Source organism: Astyanax mexicanus, chromosome 4, assembly GCF_023375975.1.
Source record: "Astyanax mexicanus isolate ESR-SI-001 chromosome 4, AstMex3_surface, whole genome shotgun sequence".
Lineage (NCBI taxonomy): Eukaryota > Metazoa > Chordata > Actinopteri > Characiformes > Acestrorhamphidae > Astyanax > Astyanax mexicanus.
Window position 1 is genome coordinate 47,261,828 of NC_064411.1, and position 18,460 is coordinate 47,280,287.

The 18,460-nt window shown below is 37.5% G+C and overlaps 1 protein-coding gene across 5 annotated transcripts in view; it reads right to left on the minus strand.

Moving 5' to 3' along the window:
• LOC103037335 (receptor-type tyrosine-protein phosphatase mu) overlaps positions 1 to 18,460 on the minus strand; it is a 255,198-nt gene that overhangs the window by 159,510 nt on the left and 77,228 nt on the right. For all 5 annotated transcript variants that reach the window (XM_022678937.2, XM_049478835.1, XM_022678936.2 and 2 more), the window contains one exon: positions 7,506 to 7,780. In XM_022678937.2, coding sequence (XP_022534658.1) covers positions 7,506 to 7,780 — 275 coding nt within the window. The remainder of the gene's footprint in view (positions 1 to 7,505; positions 7,781 to 18,460) is intronic.

The following is an 18,460-nucleotide window of genomic DNA, read 5'->3' on the forward strand; positions in this document are numbered from 1 at the left end:
ATACATGTAATACAAACACTCATCGTCAAAGGTGCACCCAGAAGAAAGTGTCTGATTGCAATGTTATTTAGAAAGACAAAAGTAACTAGGAACAGTATATTATTTACAGTAACAATAAATTTGATTGTTAATGTTAAGTATATTTATATTTTTTACACTGGTGGAAAACCTGTTGTTGATTGTTCTACTCATCAAAAATGCTCCCATTATTGTTACACGTAAAATAATCAATCATATATAAACACATTTTTGCTCAGAATGTATGTTATATTTTTCATTATGCAGCTCTTTCCAATTTCTTACACTGTGTAAAGACATCTCAAGCTTGTGCAACCAGCCAACGTGCTCAGGACAAGTGTGGAACATGTTCTTTCTGCCTGATGACATCTGATTGGGTCATAATGTAACCCACTGAAACGACACCAGCTGTATCTTCCACAGCTTCATCTTTTTAATGTCACTGGAGTGGAAGAGTGTGTGAATGGGGTAGAGTGGAAGCAGAGTGACACAATGTTCCTGGAGTAAAGAGTTATGACTTTACCAGGCTAAGGCCTTTGGATTTTCTCTTGCCCCAAAATCTTTATAATACCACTATATATCCCACAATCGTAACACATGCACTGTAAGAAAGACTGTAGAAGACCCTTTAGACAGTCGGTTAACAGACCAAATTTGAAAGTTCAATGTTTTAGTCTGTTTTTTAGACATTTATGCAGCCTGTGCTTAAATATCTGACTTTCATTTTATCCATCAGTAATGTATATCTATTTATATCAATTCAAATTATATTTTAACATTATTATGACAATACACGTTTATAATGTTTAGATAGCATATGTTGCTGTTTGTTTTAGACTAGCTGCTGAAGAAGAAGTCTAGGTTAATTTCATATGTCCTAGATTGGACACATAAAAACCATTTCACTCCTAGTTACTGCTACTAGTTATTTGTTTCAGAACAATATCTACGAGCTGTGGTAAAAATTAGTGTTCTAATGTAGAGTGGAGGTAAACAGGACTTGCAAAACTGATAATCTCACACATAGACTGTATATAGCTGGACAGAGGATCGTCTCTCGTCGTCCCCTGCTGTTCGGTTTCAGAAAGCTGTGTAACTCCAACCATTACCATAGGTTTTAATGGCAAAACAGACAACTCTCAATCACGTATTTTTCCAATATGCTGTAATTCTACCTCCATTATTTAAATGCAACAGCTAGTGTAACCTCTGCTTATATCGTCACATTTTTATATCCCCACAGGACTCGTTTTTTAGAAGGTTATTCAGCTCTATTCAAAAAAGGTGTGGTTATTGTAAAAGGGCTGGTTATGGGCGGGACCAATAGCAGACCGTCAGCTCCGCCCCGCTCTGCAGCCTGTGACCGCGAGGCAGCCCTCAGGGGCGGGTTTATTCAAACGAGCAGGCTGTCTCAACACAGTCTTTCTCCCTCCTCTGGTCTCTACTGCGCAGAATCGGGTGTCAGGATCGCCAACATGGCGGAACGGCGTCCATCTTTTTTTACAGTCTCTGATTTCACACAATTCATCCCAACAAAATCTGGCAACTCTTGTATAGTACCTTAATTTTTTAATAATCTTTAGTATATTTAATCACTTAATGAAAAACAAGATTACTGCACAATAAGATTACTGCACAATTTGAACACCCACATTTTACATTGACTTACATTGCAAGTTAAGTTCCAGTAAAGTTGTAATTTTGGATCTACATGTTTTTCATTGGACATTGACGATACATAAAATCTCAATTATACAAAAAATACTGCCTGACAAGGGCTTTAAAAGCAGAACAAGCTCCAGTAGATAGTAACAGAGCTCAGTTCAGATTTACAGGAGGGAGATCTGCCAATAAAAGACCACCAGCCTCTCAGGTCAAGGCTATCGACCACTTAAATCTATGAGAGAGAGTAAAGGACTGTATAGGAAAATACAGACACAAACGCAGGTTCATTTTGTGAGGGATTTGAGTGGTGTCTCCAGGATCTAATCCTATAACTCTCAACCTATACCCCACTGACACAAACCCAGCCCACTTGTTTAAAGGCATATCCAGCATTCCTTGGTGATAACTAGAACTAATGCTAATTCCGCGCTTGGTTAAAATTAAACACACAGCTGCACATACTGTATAGAACACATGTGGCATCGCAGTTGTGAATATATTGAGATGCTCTATTTTTATACATGCACTAACCTATCTCTCTATCTTATAGGTCATACTGCACCATCTGGCCTTTAAAACATAAAAATATGTAAGATTTATAATTATTTTGACTATTTGTCATATTGATTATCATATTATTTTACTTTAGAGCACAAAGAAATCATATTTTTTCAGATTAAGCACTTTATATTTTCACTTTTGCTTTTACTAATGCATTTGTCCACTGTCACGGCAAGCTGCATGACAAGATGGAGAATAACAGGGTGGACAATTTTAGGGAACTTTTATAATAACTATTAAAATGTATAATTGAAACCTCTTAATTATCAAAAAATATATTTAAATCATTAATAAAAACCTATATTTAAAAAAATGTTATTTAACCTCTTAAAAGTGTTATTTAACTTAACCAGGCAGGAAAAAAATCACCCTCATCAACTGTATAATACATTATTTTAAGTGAAAGTTACTATTCTCTATGTGTAATAATATGTATTTAAACTAGCTTAAAACTGGCTTTTATGAAATTTAAGCCACTTTGCCAAAAACATGTTTATTAGGTACATTAAACTGATATGCATTTATGGTTTAGACTGTTTAAATTATTTGCATTGCACTCTTTAACCCCTACAAGAGTTATTGCTGTGATTTTGCTTTACTGCTGGAAATGCAGTTATGTACTATAATTATATAAGCTACATAAGTTGTTAAATGATTTATTTTTACATTTGATTTACATTCTGAGCTCAGAATATGTAGTTATGTAAGGGAAGCTCCCAGTTGGGGCAGGAGAGCCACAGTTGGGAGAAATGGAATGCCCGGCTTGCCTCCCTCTCTGGGTGTGGTGCTCCCCATAGACGAGCCAAGCCATTCCTCATATTAACAACCACAGCATCCCACAGAATACCAGCCTGCCACCCCACCTCTTCCTAAATATAAGCCCACCAGCAGAATCATGGGCAGGGCAGAGGTGCTGAGATGTGTGCTGTCAGACTAAGTTGTGGCTGGGTTTCTGGGCTGAGGGCCGGAGAGAGGCGCCACCAGTGATAATGGTGTAAAAACAAGCGGAACATGCAGAAAGTAATGTATAGAGGATTTGAGTCTTCCAGCCATGATTCTACACTCTTAAAAATAAAGGCAATGACATAATAAGTGTGAGTGTAAGGAAAGAAAAAGTCTTTCTCAAAAATGTTTACTGCTCACTGACTTCTGTTATAAATGTAATTTGTTTAAGCAAAATGTTTAAACAGTCAAATGCTATAAATGCATTACATACAGACACAGGGAAACACAGAGTAGAGGGAAATACTGTAAATGGTTCATGATGGTCATATTTTAATTGTTTTCAGAATAGCACAATATAGTACGTGAGATAAAGAAAAGTTTTATGGCAAGAAATTTGAAGAGACTTTTTATACTTAGAATAAAGGGAAAGAAAAACGTGCTAATTCTTGACCTTCGTTTCTTTAAGCTATTGACTCTCACAAATCCTGCATGAAAGGATTTTTTTTTCTTTCAGCTTTTTTTGTATTATCTCAGTATCATTATATATATGCCATCAGCATCAGTGAGGTCAAAAACACCCATCAGATAACACCATAATTATCGTCCCTTCTTTCTTTTATGAAAAACTGAGCATCGCCGGCTTCGGGTCGGCGCTCGCCGCTGTCATTACGCCACGGTTCATGGAAAATTAAGAGGCAGCCACTTCTGCATTGCTTCAGCCACATACTGTAACAGTCCACCCCCGCAGAATCTTTTGTTTGTTCAAAACAAGCAGCAGTCAGCAGTAAATGCGGCCCTCATATCGCTAATGATATTATGTGCATACTGTAATTAGCATCAAGGAGACAAAAGAGGGCACAGAGGCATTTGTATGCTTTAACTTCTGTAAGATGTTGACTTGAGCTCAGCAACAAGCCATTGCGATGCTGTTCCTGTAGATAAGAGAAATGGGGATGTTTCAGGCTTCGCAGCGTTGAGATTCTAAAGTGTGCTGCCTGTTGTTGCTGTGCATAATGAAAACAGATAGTGGGGGGGAGTGAGATATGGAGAAATATGCAGATTCAGAAGTTTGCTTATCAAAATTACAGACTGACATGATATTCTGAAAGCATGGCGTAAACAATTAGGAATTTTGCTATGCAACCTGACTGCAGTTTAATTAGAACGGAGGAGAGATTGTATCTACGAGGGAGAAAAACACCAAATCAAGCCCATAATTACAAAATAATGTCCAAAGCACCAGGTGGTTTCATTCCGACAATCACTTAGGATACTGTGCAATTAAAGCTACCTATAATTATCTCAACTTTGCTAATTAGACACGGATCTGCAGTGCACTGTCTTTATTCCTGTCTTGGTTTGCAAGGCACAAATCATGGTTTGCGGTTTGGTGGATGAAATCCTTCAAAACACAGAGAGAGAGAGAAAGAGAGATAGGGCAGTCATTCAGGGTTTGAAGAGTTTGACCTTCAAACTGTACTACGAGTTCCAAAACATCTCAAACTACTCTTCAGCCTCAATAATCAACATGATTTTATATGTGCACTGTTAATTCCTAATTAAACCAAAAATGGGTACCATTAAGACTAAGGACCGAAGATTGATTGAAGATGAGCTGTGAAATAGTTATTAGAGATAAATAATAATTAATGAACCTTCAGCATAATTTGGATGACACCAGAGCATTTTACATTGAACTCCATGATGCCAGACATGTGGATCTGTTTGCTGTGCTAGACCACTCCCACACATGTGCCACTGAATGGGTTTTAATTCTCAGAAAGGTTCAGAAATGCACTGTATTGACAAACGTATTAGGGTAAACCTGTTAATCATTGATTTTAGTTGTTCAAACACCTAGCCATGCAGCCTGCAGCTCAGCTATACACAGAGCCATTTAGGCAGATGCAACACAATCCAAGGATGAACTATTACTTTCAAAACATGTATTTTGTTAAATTAATTCGTTAAAAGATGTATATAAAGAAAAATAAGTCTATAAGCAACACAACACAAAAACACAGTGCATCACTTGCTTGACTTTTTTCTCTATCCAGTAAGACACCAGTTGTGTTTAAAACTTAATTTTTGTCTCTGTTAACTATATAAGGTACTACTTTGGAGTTTCTTCATTTTGTAGGGTCCAGAATGTAAAAATTCCACATTGCACCATAATATGTGCATATTATGTAGTGCACAAACAATGTACACTATTACACAGAATACCCATAATCCATTGTGTTGCTTGATTTGAACATTCGCATACAGCTTCTCTGAGAAAGGCTGATATTTAAATTGTTCATGTAAAGCAATAAGCATTGCGTATGAAAATGCTTACTTCCTAAAATAGTGCTCTTCTGTATATAGTGATCTGTATTTTCCCATGTAGGAAATAGTAAATAGGGCACAGTTTCAGGGATAACCCTGAAATAAGTGTTTCTGCTGTAAAACACTTACAAATTTTTTTGCATTCCTTGAACTGGTTCTGAACTTAAATTTGGCCCAAGCTGTAGCCTAACCTCTAGATTACCCTCGTTACTGTGTTGCCAAAATTAGATCTGTTGTGGGTTTTTTGTGTAATGAAGAGTAGTTAGCTTATCACAGGAAGACAGAGGCAGAGCATAGCTTCAGGGCCCTGCTTTAAATGATCACCCTCAATAAGCACTTGAAACATAATCCAAACTCAAAACTGAATCAAAATCTAATATCTGCCCAATAACTGACTCTTTGTGTTGACTATTTTATCTCCCACAAGTACTGTTTCAGTAGGAAGGATTGTTTTAATATCTCCGGAGTCATCTGCAGATATATATTTAAATATATATATAAAGCTCACATGAAGTATTAACAGCAACAGAAACCAGTACATAATTTATTAGCCGCGCATACAATGCACAATGAGAACTGAAGGCGGACCAAAGACTTGATGTAGAATTATTAAGAGAATGAGCCTCTTCAGTCTGCAGTAAAGCAGAGCAGCTGTATTTGTATTCACAGCGCATTGTCCCGTATTGAAAATAGATGAATATTAATTTGAGCATCCAAACTCTTCTACTCTATAAACGTTATAAAATCATGCTACAGATATTATCAATGAATGAGCCTGGGCTGGCTAATGAGGCCCATGTGCTATGAGTTTACCAGCCATGTCTCATCTGAACCCATCTGTCTGCTGAGGCAATGCTGGTTCTAATGGGCTAATTCAGGAAGGCAGTGCTTCCTTTCGTGAGGTGAGGAGGTCTCGCTCTGCCAATTAACACAGGACCCCCTGCGCACCCTGGAGAGAGGACGACTAATAACTAGGCATGTGTGAAATCAGCCTCCTCTCTCTCTGGACCCCAGCGTAGCCCCACCACATGCGAAAATGAACCACTGGACAGGGAGAAAATGTATTATTTCTTTTTTCTAACATTGCAGGAGGGAAAAAGGTTCATTATTTTGTGAGAAAGGAGAAGGAGAGAGAACAGGATGGGGAAAATGAAAGTAAAGAGGATGGGGAGTAATGCAGGGAAAAGACAGAGAAGAGACATGTGAAAAGAGGAAAGTATGTATCTAAGTGTACTATGTATCTTAAAAAAAAAAGTAAAACTGCAAGAAAACAAGTCGCAAGAACTGAATAATGCTGCATCATTTGTGTAAAGTCCTGTAATATTACTCTACTGTTCTCTAATCCATATGCTTGTCTCTTTCAGTGCTGTTTCTGTATCTCTTAGCTTGTCCAGAAATGCATGTGTAAAACATGTCCTTTAGTGAAGACATGAAGTGCAAACTATGCTTATTTATGCATTAATGCATAATACTGTAATGTTGTAAATATGTTATCATACAGTCCTATAGTGTACTTATATCATAATTACAAAGTTTATGTTGTTTGTGGCCTGAATGAATATCTACTTACTTATTTCTACCTCTTAATACTAATCTAAAATTAACTACTTAACTAATCTGATGTGTTTAATATTAATGCATGTAAAACTGTTTTAAAACGCTTTAAATTTAAAATCTGTACTTTCAGTGCTTGCATAGTATATTACTTAGGGAGTAATATGTAATTTGGGGTTAAATTAACTTTTTCATGATGTGTTAATATCTCACTGTACAAGGTACTTTATTTTCTTAATTGTGTATAACGAGTATTATTTTTTAACTTTATTACAGCCTGAAAGTATTTAAGCATTTAAGCTGGGACCTGCATTTATCACCATTCTGAAGTGATAAAGGCTAATTACACTAGCTCTGGACAGGAAAACAACAGTCAGTAATATCAGTCAGTGCACATTTCCAATCGCACCCTCTGCGTCTGGTCTAATCCTCACCTGGTAGAAGTTGGGCCAGTAGGTGCTGATGGCGAGCTCCACTTGGTTCCAGCTCCTGCTGACAGGTCCTGAGGTGTTCCACACAGGCAGGCCCATAGGGCTGTTATTCTCCTTGATATAGATGTTGAGGTGTCCGGGGCTGCCCCCCTCTCTGCCTGACACTAGATACTGGAAGATGACGCAGTGTGTGTCGTTTTCTTTGAGCTGAGGACTCAGGAGAAGGGCTTTCTGTCCGGCAAAACGACCTGACGTGTTCACCATCATGAAGGTAGAACCTGCCAGATGAAAATAAATATATTAGAGACAATAAACAGACTAAGAAATGAACAACTTTTCGTGAATTCTTCCCTGAAAAAATAGTTTAGTACAGTTACAAACAACTGGGTTGGATTGATTTGCCTACAAGCTAACTGGTGAGGTAGTTTAGCTTCATTTACCTAAGGAAAATATGAGAACTAATTTTTCATATTTAACACGATGCGTAACTGAGTTATAGACGATGCACGAGCAGGAAATTAATCTGAGTAGGATATGAAACTATTTGTCCTGATTTGACTGTATGGTAAAAAAACGTGCTTCCTAACAAACGTGGAGTAAGAGTTTGCCAAGGACAAGGAAAAACAAGGATTCTACATTTTAAATGTCACGATCCAATAGAGTGTGCTTAATATGATCAAGGTCATAAACTAACAAGGTTAAAAACGTTTCAGTTTGAATTCAGCTTGACTTTAAGTACGTTAGCCTTGCAGCTCAAGTGCAAAACTAAACAAGCAAATACACATACCAAACATGCCGTGGCTGATCAGCTACATTTAGGGTGAGGAGAACGGTGCATAAATTTGATTTATTTTAACAAAATCTCACTTTTTAAATGAGAAGCTGGTAAAAATATGAATATGAATTGTTTGCAGTAAAGGACAAAAGAAAGCAGGCTGGGGGAAAAGCTCCAGAGGTATATAGCTTTACGAGTGCAGTAATTTCTTTGCGCAAATCTTTATGTAAACATGGTGCTACATACACTAATCATCAAAAAATGTTGCACCCAGAAGAATGTGTCGGATTGCTGTGCTTTGTGGAAGGTAGATAATAAATGTTACCAGAAACAATAAATTATTAAAATTTAGACTGATATTGGCTACATATATTGGACTACAAATATAGATGTAGCATTTGACATCTGTAGTAGTGTTTTCATAGCAAGCTTCTGAGATGTCAGCAGTATGTGAACAAGCATTGTTCTGTTGGAAAGGTGCACTAGAGTGTGCGTTCAGGAAGGGTAGGTCCAATAGTTGCAGGGCCCAATTTACTTAACTTTGGGCTGTCAAAATGCATGTAATGAACACCAGAGGGGATCTGGCATACACTGTAAACCCATAACGTTGTTTGAACTTAATTTAAGTCTGTTTTACATAAAATTTCTAAACAATACTCAACTATTTTGAGTTAGTTAAACATTTGTGGGCACAAATACATTCAAACTGAGATCTTTGAGTTGAACCAATGTATAATAACTGAGTTTAGTCTGTTGTTAGTGGCAGCTTCTTTTCCATTGGCTTCTGTCACTTTGCATACTGGGTGAGTCCAAGAGTTTCTGACACTCTCCATGAGTATGTAGTGATTCCCTTCGGGCTACCTTAGAAATAAATCAAGTTCACCTTTGGTTGTAATAACTTAATGTTTTAATTTATGTTAACTCAAGTTTTCATTCACCATTACAAATGAGCAAACCAGCTGCTTTAAAAAGGTTAAGTAAACTCAACTTATCTGTTCTCACAGTATAACAAAAATAACAAAGCTAAATCAATTTCCCCCTTAATTGTAATAAATTGGTGTTTTTTATTACCCATTACTTAACTTTTTAAGGCAACCGGTTTCCTCAATTTTTTTAAGTAAACTCAACTTATCCAGGCTTACAGTGTAGTATGAATCTGCACTTAACTTGACACCATGCTTTCTGGATGTGTGACCTTCTCAAGAGCTTCCCTTAAAGACACAGACGCTATGCCATGGCCAGCCACTATTTAACTTCCTTCTGAAAAGCATTAACGTAAATAAAGTTCTTCTTCTTCTTCTTCTTCTTCTTCTTCTTATTATTATTATTATTATTATTATTATTATTATTAAAAGGGAGTGACAGCCCCCTCGGTTAGTGGAAATTAGCTCTCAGAGAGAGAGTGCAGGGTTTGACCATTCTCTTGTAATGCGGTGGTATAATGTTTGTGAGACATATGGCATACATTAATGTGTTTATCAACACGGTAAAAGGCTTTTTCCGACAGTAATTGATTAAAGCGGAGCTACTTCATTAAGGGAGCTACTTAATTCATCTTAATTAGCATCACTAATTAATATATATCTGATCTCATTACGACACTTAGCTGGAGCTGGATCAGCATGTACAATGGCTCTCCACTGCTACAAATGCTACTGTAAACTACTTTGGGTAAAATAAAAGCTACACCGGAAGTCAGTCTCTCTCACACACATTAACACACACACACGCACACACACACACTCAAACACACTCAAACACACTCACATACCAGCTCTGTATTAGTGGTGACATTCACCTGTGACCCTGCAGGCTGTTAGCGGATTCGGTCACTACACAAAAACAATGAGAACCGATACAGCGGGTTTACATTCAGTGATTTTAATCATAAGAAAGTACACACACACACACACACACACACACACACACAAAGACATGAACACACATGTGCACATAGTGCAGGTATCAGTGTCATGGCACAATCTGACATGAGTTCCTCAATAATTATCAGATGGTGTAAAGGTTAATACGATTCTCTCATCACTAGCCAATAACGCACAGGCGGGAGAGATTATATTGACAATACTTTCAGTGGAAAGGGCAGATCACAGTCTATCAGCCATCAAACCACTGCAATCCTATTTACTCTTACTCTGCCTCTCTGTCTCTCACTGACTCTCCCTCTCTCTCTCCCTGTAGCTCAGTGATAAGTAGAAAAGTTGCTCTCTTTGACTTCAAAGCTCAGAGAGAAATCACTCCGACAGTAGCAGAACAGAGCAAGGCAGAACAGATGCAGGTGTGACATTAGTGTGCTATGCTAAGAGCGAGAAAGAGAGAGAGAGTTTGAAATGACAGAAAAAAACATATGTAAAGATTATCTCTCACAGCCTTAAACTGTGAGATCTATACATGCTGCCAAAAGTATTCAGTAACCAATCCATATGATTGACCTCAAATGTTCCAATCACTTTCTTGGTGTATAAAACCAAGCATCTAGGCCTGCAGACTGCCTCTACAAACCTTTTCAGTAAGTGTAGTCATGAAACTTCCTCATTATTAAATATTATATATGAAGAAGACAGGATGAAATCACACTTAAAGAACTATTTTCTTTTCTTATGTCTGAGTTTGTTTTAATGTGTACTCTGGATGTTTCCCTTCCCCACACCTTCCCTCTCTTCATAATAATAAGGCTGATTAGGTTATACTATATATGGTTTAATACATACCCATGAGCATTATACACATTTTATTATATGAATTAGTAGTGGTGTTCAATATACCACTAATGTACAACTTTCTCTAGCCCAATCTTTAAGGATTCATTATTACATTACCATTGTAAAAAATCTAAAGCAACATTAGATGTTTTGGTATTTAATGCTTGGTATTGGTATTTTTTTACATTTCTCACCATCAAGTAACCTAAAAAAACATTCAATGATGCTGAGGTCTGGAGCCTATAGGGAGGTTGATCAAGCAGCTTCATCCTCTTGATCAGTTCTATGTCCTCTTGGCTCACAGCACTGAGTGGTCTTCTCAAAGTGGAAACATGGATAGATATATAGTTTCCAGATCTGAAGCAAGACTAGAGCTTCATGTCTGCTCTCTGTCTCTCCAGGTCAATTAATCAATTTTCACTCTCATTACGTCTCATTTCTCTCTACTTTTTAAGTTTTCAATTTTTCTGGGATTTTTCACTTCTTCTTCTTTGACTTCACTCTTACTGATGCAAGTGGATTAAGGTATGTGTCTCCTCCTCAGAAATGTCTTCTGATAAATGAACTTCTTAAAACAGATGAGTCTTGGTCTGCCTCCAAACAAACTCTGGTGCGGTTCGATTGAAGTATGTACACAACACAGACCAAAGACAAACATCTAAACAGACCAAACTCACGATGAACCATCAGTTCTTCTCAACTGACTCTTTCTGGTTACGTGCACATGCCAGGTTTCTGATGCTGTTTTGACATGTGGGATTGTTTGATCTTCTCTTCGAGAGCTCTATCTCTTATTTATTTCAACATTTTAGAAAACCTGTTAATCCACCTAAGGCCAGTGATTTCAGGCTGCTTGGTTTCATGGGAAAATCATGATAATGAGTATATCAAGGTAGATAAAAACAAGGCTTAAATAAAACCCACAAGCTCAGGAAGGCTTAGTTCAAAAACTTTGTTCAAAAGTCTTATTTTGATATCACAAAATCTGTACCATAAATTCATAAGGAATCAATTACCCTTAAAATTTCCCTTTACTGCTGCTCCTGTGTTTTTGTCCAATGTCATGAACCAAGGCAAAACAAGCAACAATGTATCCTTTTACGCTTTGGTTCAGAATAATGACAGAAGAAAAACATGGATATCATGCTTCAATAACATTCTCTTCTATAGAAATGAAGCCAAAATTGTTGTTGTCAAATTGTTGTCAAGTTTGTGAGCATAGTCTGCACAGTAGAGACCAGAGGTGGAGTCAGACTTGCCTACACATTTTGTTAAATGCGCTTCCTTCTTCCAGACCAAGAGTGTCTCACACTGCCTTCACTGAGGATACAGAACAGCGTAAAGACCCAGAAGCAACATGGATTTTTTCACTCAGAATAGTTAATGTATTTTATTAAGAAATGATTCACATTTTTATCAAATTACAATACCAGAGATCAGTTCTGTGTGCTCTGTTGCTGCTAAGGTGAAACAATAATTAAAGGAAGAAAAAACAATGTATTAAACAGTATTTGGAATCCAGACCACAAAAAAAACATGTGGCAAAAGCAAAAATTAAGTGCTGTAACGTCTAACTATACACCAATGGTAGCTGGCTGGTTAAAAAATAGTTTCACCACTTTGGCCATTTTCTCCTAAAATCTAAATTGCTGAAAACATTGCTTAGAACTTCGTACAGTGTGTCTGTTAAAGTAACCAACTGCACAATCACACCACATGATCAATATGAGCACAGGGAAAAATATCAGTTTGAATAGTTTGGACAATAAAGATGAAAAGACAGTTTAGAGGAGAAAGCTGAGATGGAAAATGGGTTGTTTTGAGCTATCTAACATACTGCTACCATCCAGCAGAGGCGCTAGACCTACAGTTGTTTCACTTTTAAGAGATATCGCACTGTCCACGTTTTCTAGAGTAATTGGTCCAGACTACACAGAGTAGTAACAGCTGAGCATTTTTAGAGACTAGAAAATGGTATGGCTTGGTCATAACACACACACACACTCACACACACACACACACACACACACACACACACACACACACACACGCACACACGCACAAATCTCCATTTGTTCAGTCAGGTGGTGTTTGACTCAGAAGTGGTTAAGCCAAAGAGCTGAGTAAGTAACACGCTCACAGCTCACACGCCTTTGATCACACACTGTTACGCTGGCCACACGGCATGCTGGGAATGACTTCAGTCATGACTGTTGTGTTGATGAAAGCCACTTCAGGGTGTGTGTGTGTAAGCAGTGTGGTCTCCTGGTTTGATATGTATTTTTGTTTTTATTGTTCTGCTAGTAAAAGAATAAAAACATGTCAACCAATAAAAAGTAGCACAAATATCTATAAAAATAAAATAAAATAAAACAGCTGAGTCCACACTTACACACAACACACACTGTGTGCCACAATTTCTACAGTAAACAACCACACTCTCTGAGGCATGCACTCTGCTTCTCACCACCATTACGGTCACTTCCATTGTCAGCTACGGTAATTAGCCACCTACTCTAAAAACAAATTATAATGAGTCTGGTTTAGCTCTGATTTATGATTTATGCATCAAGCACAATAATGCACCTCTCCATGTCTCCAATTGTCTGCAAGTCTATATATTTGTGGTACTTGGCAGACTAAAAATAGTACATATTAAAGAATTCTTAATTCTGCTACATAAATGCCAATTGAGTATTGCTTATAGAGATAATTAAGTATCTAAAAAGCAAAAAAAAAGACAGATCATCTTGGATAATGACTATAGATTTACATAACTGTTGCCTTTTCAAATTTGATTAGTTTATCAGTGGGTGTCTGTTACTTTTCACCATTTCTCAATAATAATGAATGTTGCATCCAAATGCCAAAAAAGTCACAGGAGGATGGGTGCATTTCCTACATGTCTAAATATCAGTGTTACATTTAAACATGTGACTAATTTTTAACCTTTTAACTGTAAATCTACAGTTACAGCATTCATGAGCTACATGATTCATGAGTGTAACGTTTTCTACTCTAAATGCTCTGAAACTTAGAACCACCCAAAAACATGCTACCTCACTGCAAACAAACCTGCAAAGACTAAGCCACCACTTTTTTCCAGACGTGGTTTGCAGCAATTTTCACACTTGCTATTCTGGTTCAGAACAAACTATAAAACGTCCAAAAGCCTTGACTAAACAAGGTGGGTATGAAATCACCCTAAGATCTGCTGTTTCTCCAATTGATCCAGTAGGCCACATCCTAAATCATTATCCATTTGCAACTGCATCTTGGTTGCATTTACCTCAAACTGACAGCTAAGGAATGATAAAAAGCGGCCAAGTACAAATAGGCTACATCTGCCTTGTGTGCTCTTTCTCTGAATCTCTCTCTCTTCTTGTGTAACTTGCCCCCACCTTTATCCTGTCCTCTTCTCTTTAACAATGGCATGCTCAGGACCCAATTAAAAGCAGCAAGCTCTCGCTCGCTTTGCCCCAGCAGGTGTGTTGAAGTGGTTTTATAAAGGCCACAGTGATCCAAAGCCCAACGTCTCAGGCTTTTGGGAGAAGGGCTTTATTATCATATCAGTGGCTCTTCAGATTACAGCGCAGCACCACAGAGCAGGAGGAGTTTCTGCACTTCAGCTGATGCCCGTCCATACTGAAGCCTGCTGAAGACAGACCTGCTCCAGTCACGAATCAAAAGACAGAGAGCTATCCAATTTCACTTTACGACAAGTCTTTAGAAATGCTTTCTGACCTAATTTTTTACAAATCGTTATAAAAAAGCTTTTTTTTATAAAAGTTATAAAAAACTACTTTGCCAACAGGATCTTTTTTGCCTAATCTACAGAACGTCTCATGTATTCTCTTAAAAACCTGTATGAAAAGTTATAAAAATGAATGCTATGAAAATGCCAAAGTAGCACAACTTCAAAAGGCCTCATTAATCAATATTTTCCTAAGAATGTCCTTAATATTTTCTTAAGAAAAAATGAGTATGAACACCCCAAATCACTAATAATGCACTGAACAATAGGTGGGTAAGCCTAACAAACTGCTTTTTGAATGATAAGCATTACTGAGCAGCCAACTTTCTCATAGGAAAGCACTGCTTTTTGCTGCTCTGATACATCAGCTAACAGAGGCCTGTGCTGAACAACATGTCACCATGAAAAAAACACCACAGGGAATGAAGAGGGGAGAGGGTGCAATCTACCCACCCCAGAAAGAGAGACTGCTGAAGCCAAAGCATAGTGGCAGTGTCTTAGTCTGCTGGACCATTCAGAGCCACACATACGTGGTTGTTAAAAAGGCAGTTGTTGGTGAATTAAATTCAGACATTAAACTCATGTCTGGTGCTTTCTTCACTGGCTTCCAGTAGCTGCCCATCAGATTCAAAATCCAGACACTACCATACATAGACAAAACAGGACCAGTCCCTCTGTACCTAATGGAAATGGTCAAAGCCTGATCCACACCAAAAGTCCTTCCAGCTCCAAGAATGGTTTGGCTTGACTCACTATCCTTCAAGATGTATGAAACCCAAAATACATCTTTTGCTTGGCACCGCAATGGTAGAACCAACTTCCACTTGAATGGCTTCCTGTCTTCAAACTGAAGAACAACTTTCTCAGAAGACTTATTAAAGGTCTGTGAGTGCACTCATGTTTCGTTAGAGTTTTTTGACATTCAGGAAATGTGTAGTATGTTGTCTGGATAAAAATATTGGGACATTAGCTCATTCAATGTTTATTTAGAATGATATTGACACAAGAGTTTACCCCACTACAGCTCAATGCTGGAGGGCTTTATAACCATCTTGTCCATACCTGACATAATTTCTACAATGTGCATAATATGTCTTGATAAGCAATCACAGCTAATCTCTAACCTTCACCATTTGTTAGCAATGATGTCCAAAGAAGCAGTGTCTGCATATGTCAACAGATTAATACTGCATGTGTCAGTGATTTTTAAACTGGTCTTTAGGGACTCCCCCACCTCCTCCTACATTTCATTTTTTACTTCACCTCAACTTTCAACACACAGATATAGCAATAACCTGGACCATGGGGGTCCCTGAGGACCAGTGTGAGAACCACCAGGCTATATTAAGCCCTATCAAAGTCTGAGAGTTTGTACAGGGTGCTTTGCTCTATGGTGTTCTATTTACACTGCTGTAGATATCAACAAATATTTTACCCACAATTTATGTCAGTGCAAAGCAATTTTTTAGAAGTTAACAAGCAGTTTAAAATGGGCAATGGAAACAGATATGCTATATGTTTCCCAAGCTGCTTTTAACACAACATAACATAATAGTGTTGTTCTTTATTCATTTTAAATGAACTCTACTGCTGCTTGATAATTTTATGTGATATGAAATCAGACTTACAAAACTCTACAATACTGCAGAGGATTTTTCATCTGAAATGTCAGATTCCCGCAACATGCGTTGATGCACATGGGCGCTTCATGGTCTCAACTCCTCAGTGCATCACCACAATGCACTACTTAGCATTTTGACAGTTCTACGTTATTAAGTAAAAACATTTATAGAAAGAAAATTATGAATATGGGCTTGTTCCCAATGCTGCAAAAAAAACCTTGAAAAAACTCTGAAGAAATACTTATTTATTGGAAGGAAAATGCACGAAGGTCCATGTCCCTGAGGTTTGTATTGTTCAGTACTCCAAAGTAAATAATCATGGTCAGGATGAACTACAGCTGTAGTATTTATGTTCTTGCAATCTTCAACAATTAAAAAATAGAAAATGTATTTCCCGAAAGGAACACAGAATGGTTGCACAGCTGAATGGGTGGAATAAAGGTTGAACAGAATAATGCAGGTTATTATGGTTATGGATTATTTTTTTCAGACTAACGCTATGGTAGTATATGCATTTACTATACATATACATACACAGTATATACATACATGTCGGACAAAGGGAGTTTTGGAATTTGAAAGGGGTTAAATAGGAGGAACAATGGAATAAGAGAAAACAACAAGTAAACAAATGTCAAAGTCACAGTGAATTTGTTCCTGCCTGCACTGAGATCATATATCTGAAATATGTGCATCCGTTGGGCAGAAGTACAGTAGTTGGCCCCAGACAAAATAATGCATTATATATATTATAATAATGTTTTTAAAAAATCTTTAATAAATAAAATGTATCTAAAACAAAAACACTGTTTTGTGTTAACTTTTCTTGCTAAGAAAAAAAAAAATAGTCAACAACGAGGTATGAAGGTCATGTCCAAATATTGTTCTTCATGTTGACATATATACACGTCTTTATATATAATTATCATGATAGGCCTAATAAATCAGTTAACAATATAATTCACAATAAACAATGCTCTACAGTGTGCAACTGTGATGATTCCTCAATAAAATCATGATAGAGTAGAGCACTGCGGTGTACTATGTACTTTTCAGAAATAATGCACTTTAGGAGGTCGGCCAAGACTACTACATTCAAGTCTACCAAGCCTAACTACCAGGCACGCACCTATCCGCACATCACAGCAGACGTTCTGTTTGAATGTATTCCAGTGACTAGAACCACGAGGCTGACGAAGCCCCAGCAACTCTGACAAGGTGTGACCATTACCTACGGCCTGCCATGGTTACACTAATTTACAGGCTGCAGGCAGGCTCGCAATACGCTTGCTTAGGGGGTTGATGCTGAGTTTATTTCAGGAAACGTGGCATCTGAGGTTTCATTAGGCCTGACTGGACTGCTGGGTGGGCTCGTCAGGCTAATGCCACAGCTAATTAAAAACACACACTCAAAGAGGAAAAAAGAAGAACATCAGAGGGAAAAAAATATCTGTGCGCTTACAGAAATGTAAATGTAACACAGCAAGCTGAAAGACTCAAACAGCCATGTATAAGATTCATATAAAAGAAACAGACATAATAGATGTATCTCTTAAAAAGCTACCTTTTTAGATACATGTTAAACGGCTATTGCGCATTGTAACTGCCTGAGGTGTCAGATGTGTGTGATTTTGCTTACAATCAGCAAACATATGTACATATTTTTTTAGATTCTGTCACAAAAGTGCAGATATGAAAAGACAATAAAAGGGATTATGTTAATGGGAATGGTTTTAGCAATTTGAAGCCTGATCTATTTCCAATCTACATTTTACCATGGTGTTTAGAGGCTGAAATAAAGGGTAATTAAAAGAGTGTATCCTGCTTTTCTTATAGTATCTGTCTCTGTTGAGAGTAGTGATGATCCAATGTGTGACTTTTGGGCTCATGCCGATATCTGATATCGCCAACCGCACATCTACGGTACATGCCAAAAGTTTGGACACACCTTCTCATTCAATGCGTTTTCTTCATTTTTATGACTATTTACATTGTAGATTCTCACTGAAGGCATTAAAACTATGAACAAACAAATGTGGAGTTTTATGTACCTAACAAAAAAATGACCTGTCCTCCACAGTCACCGG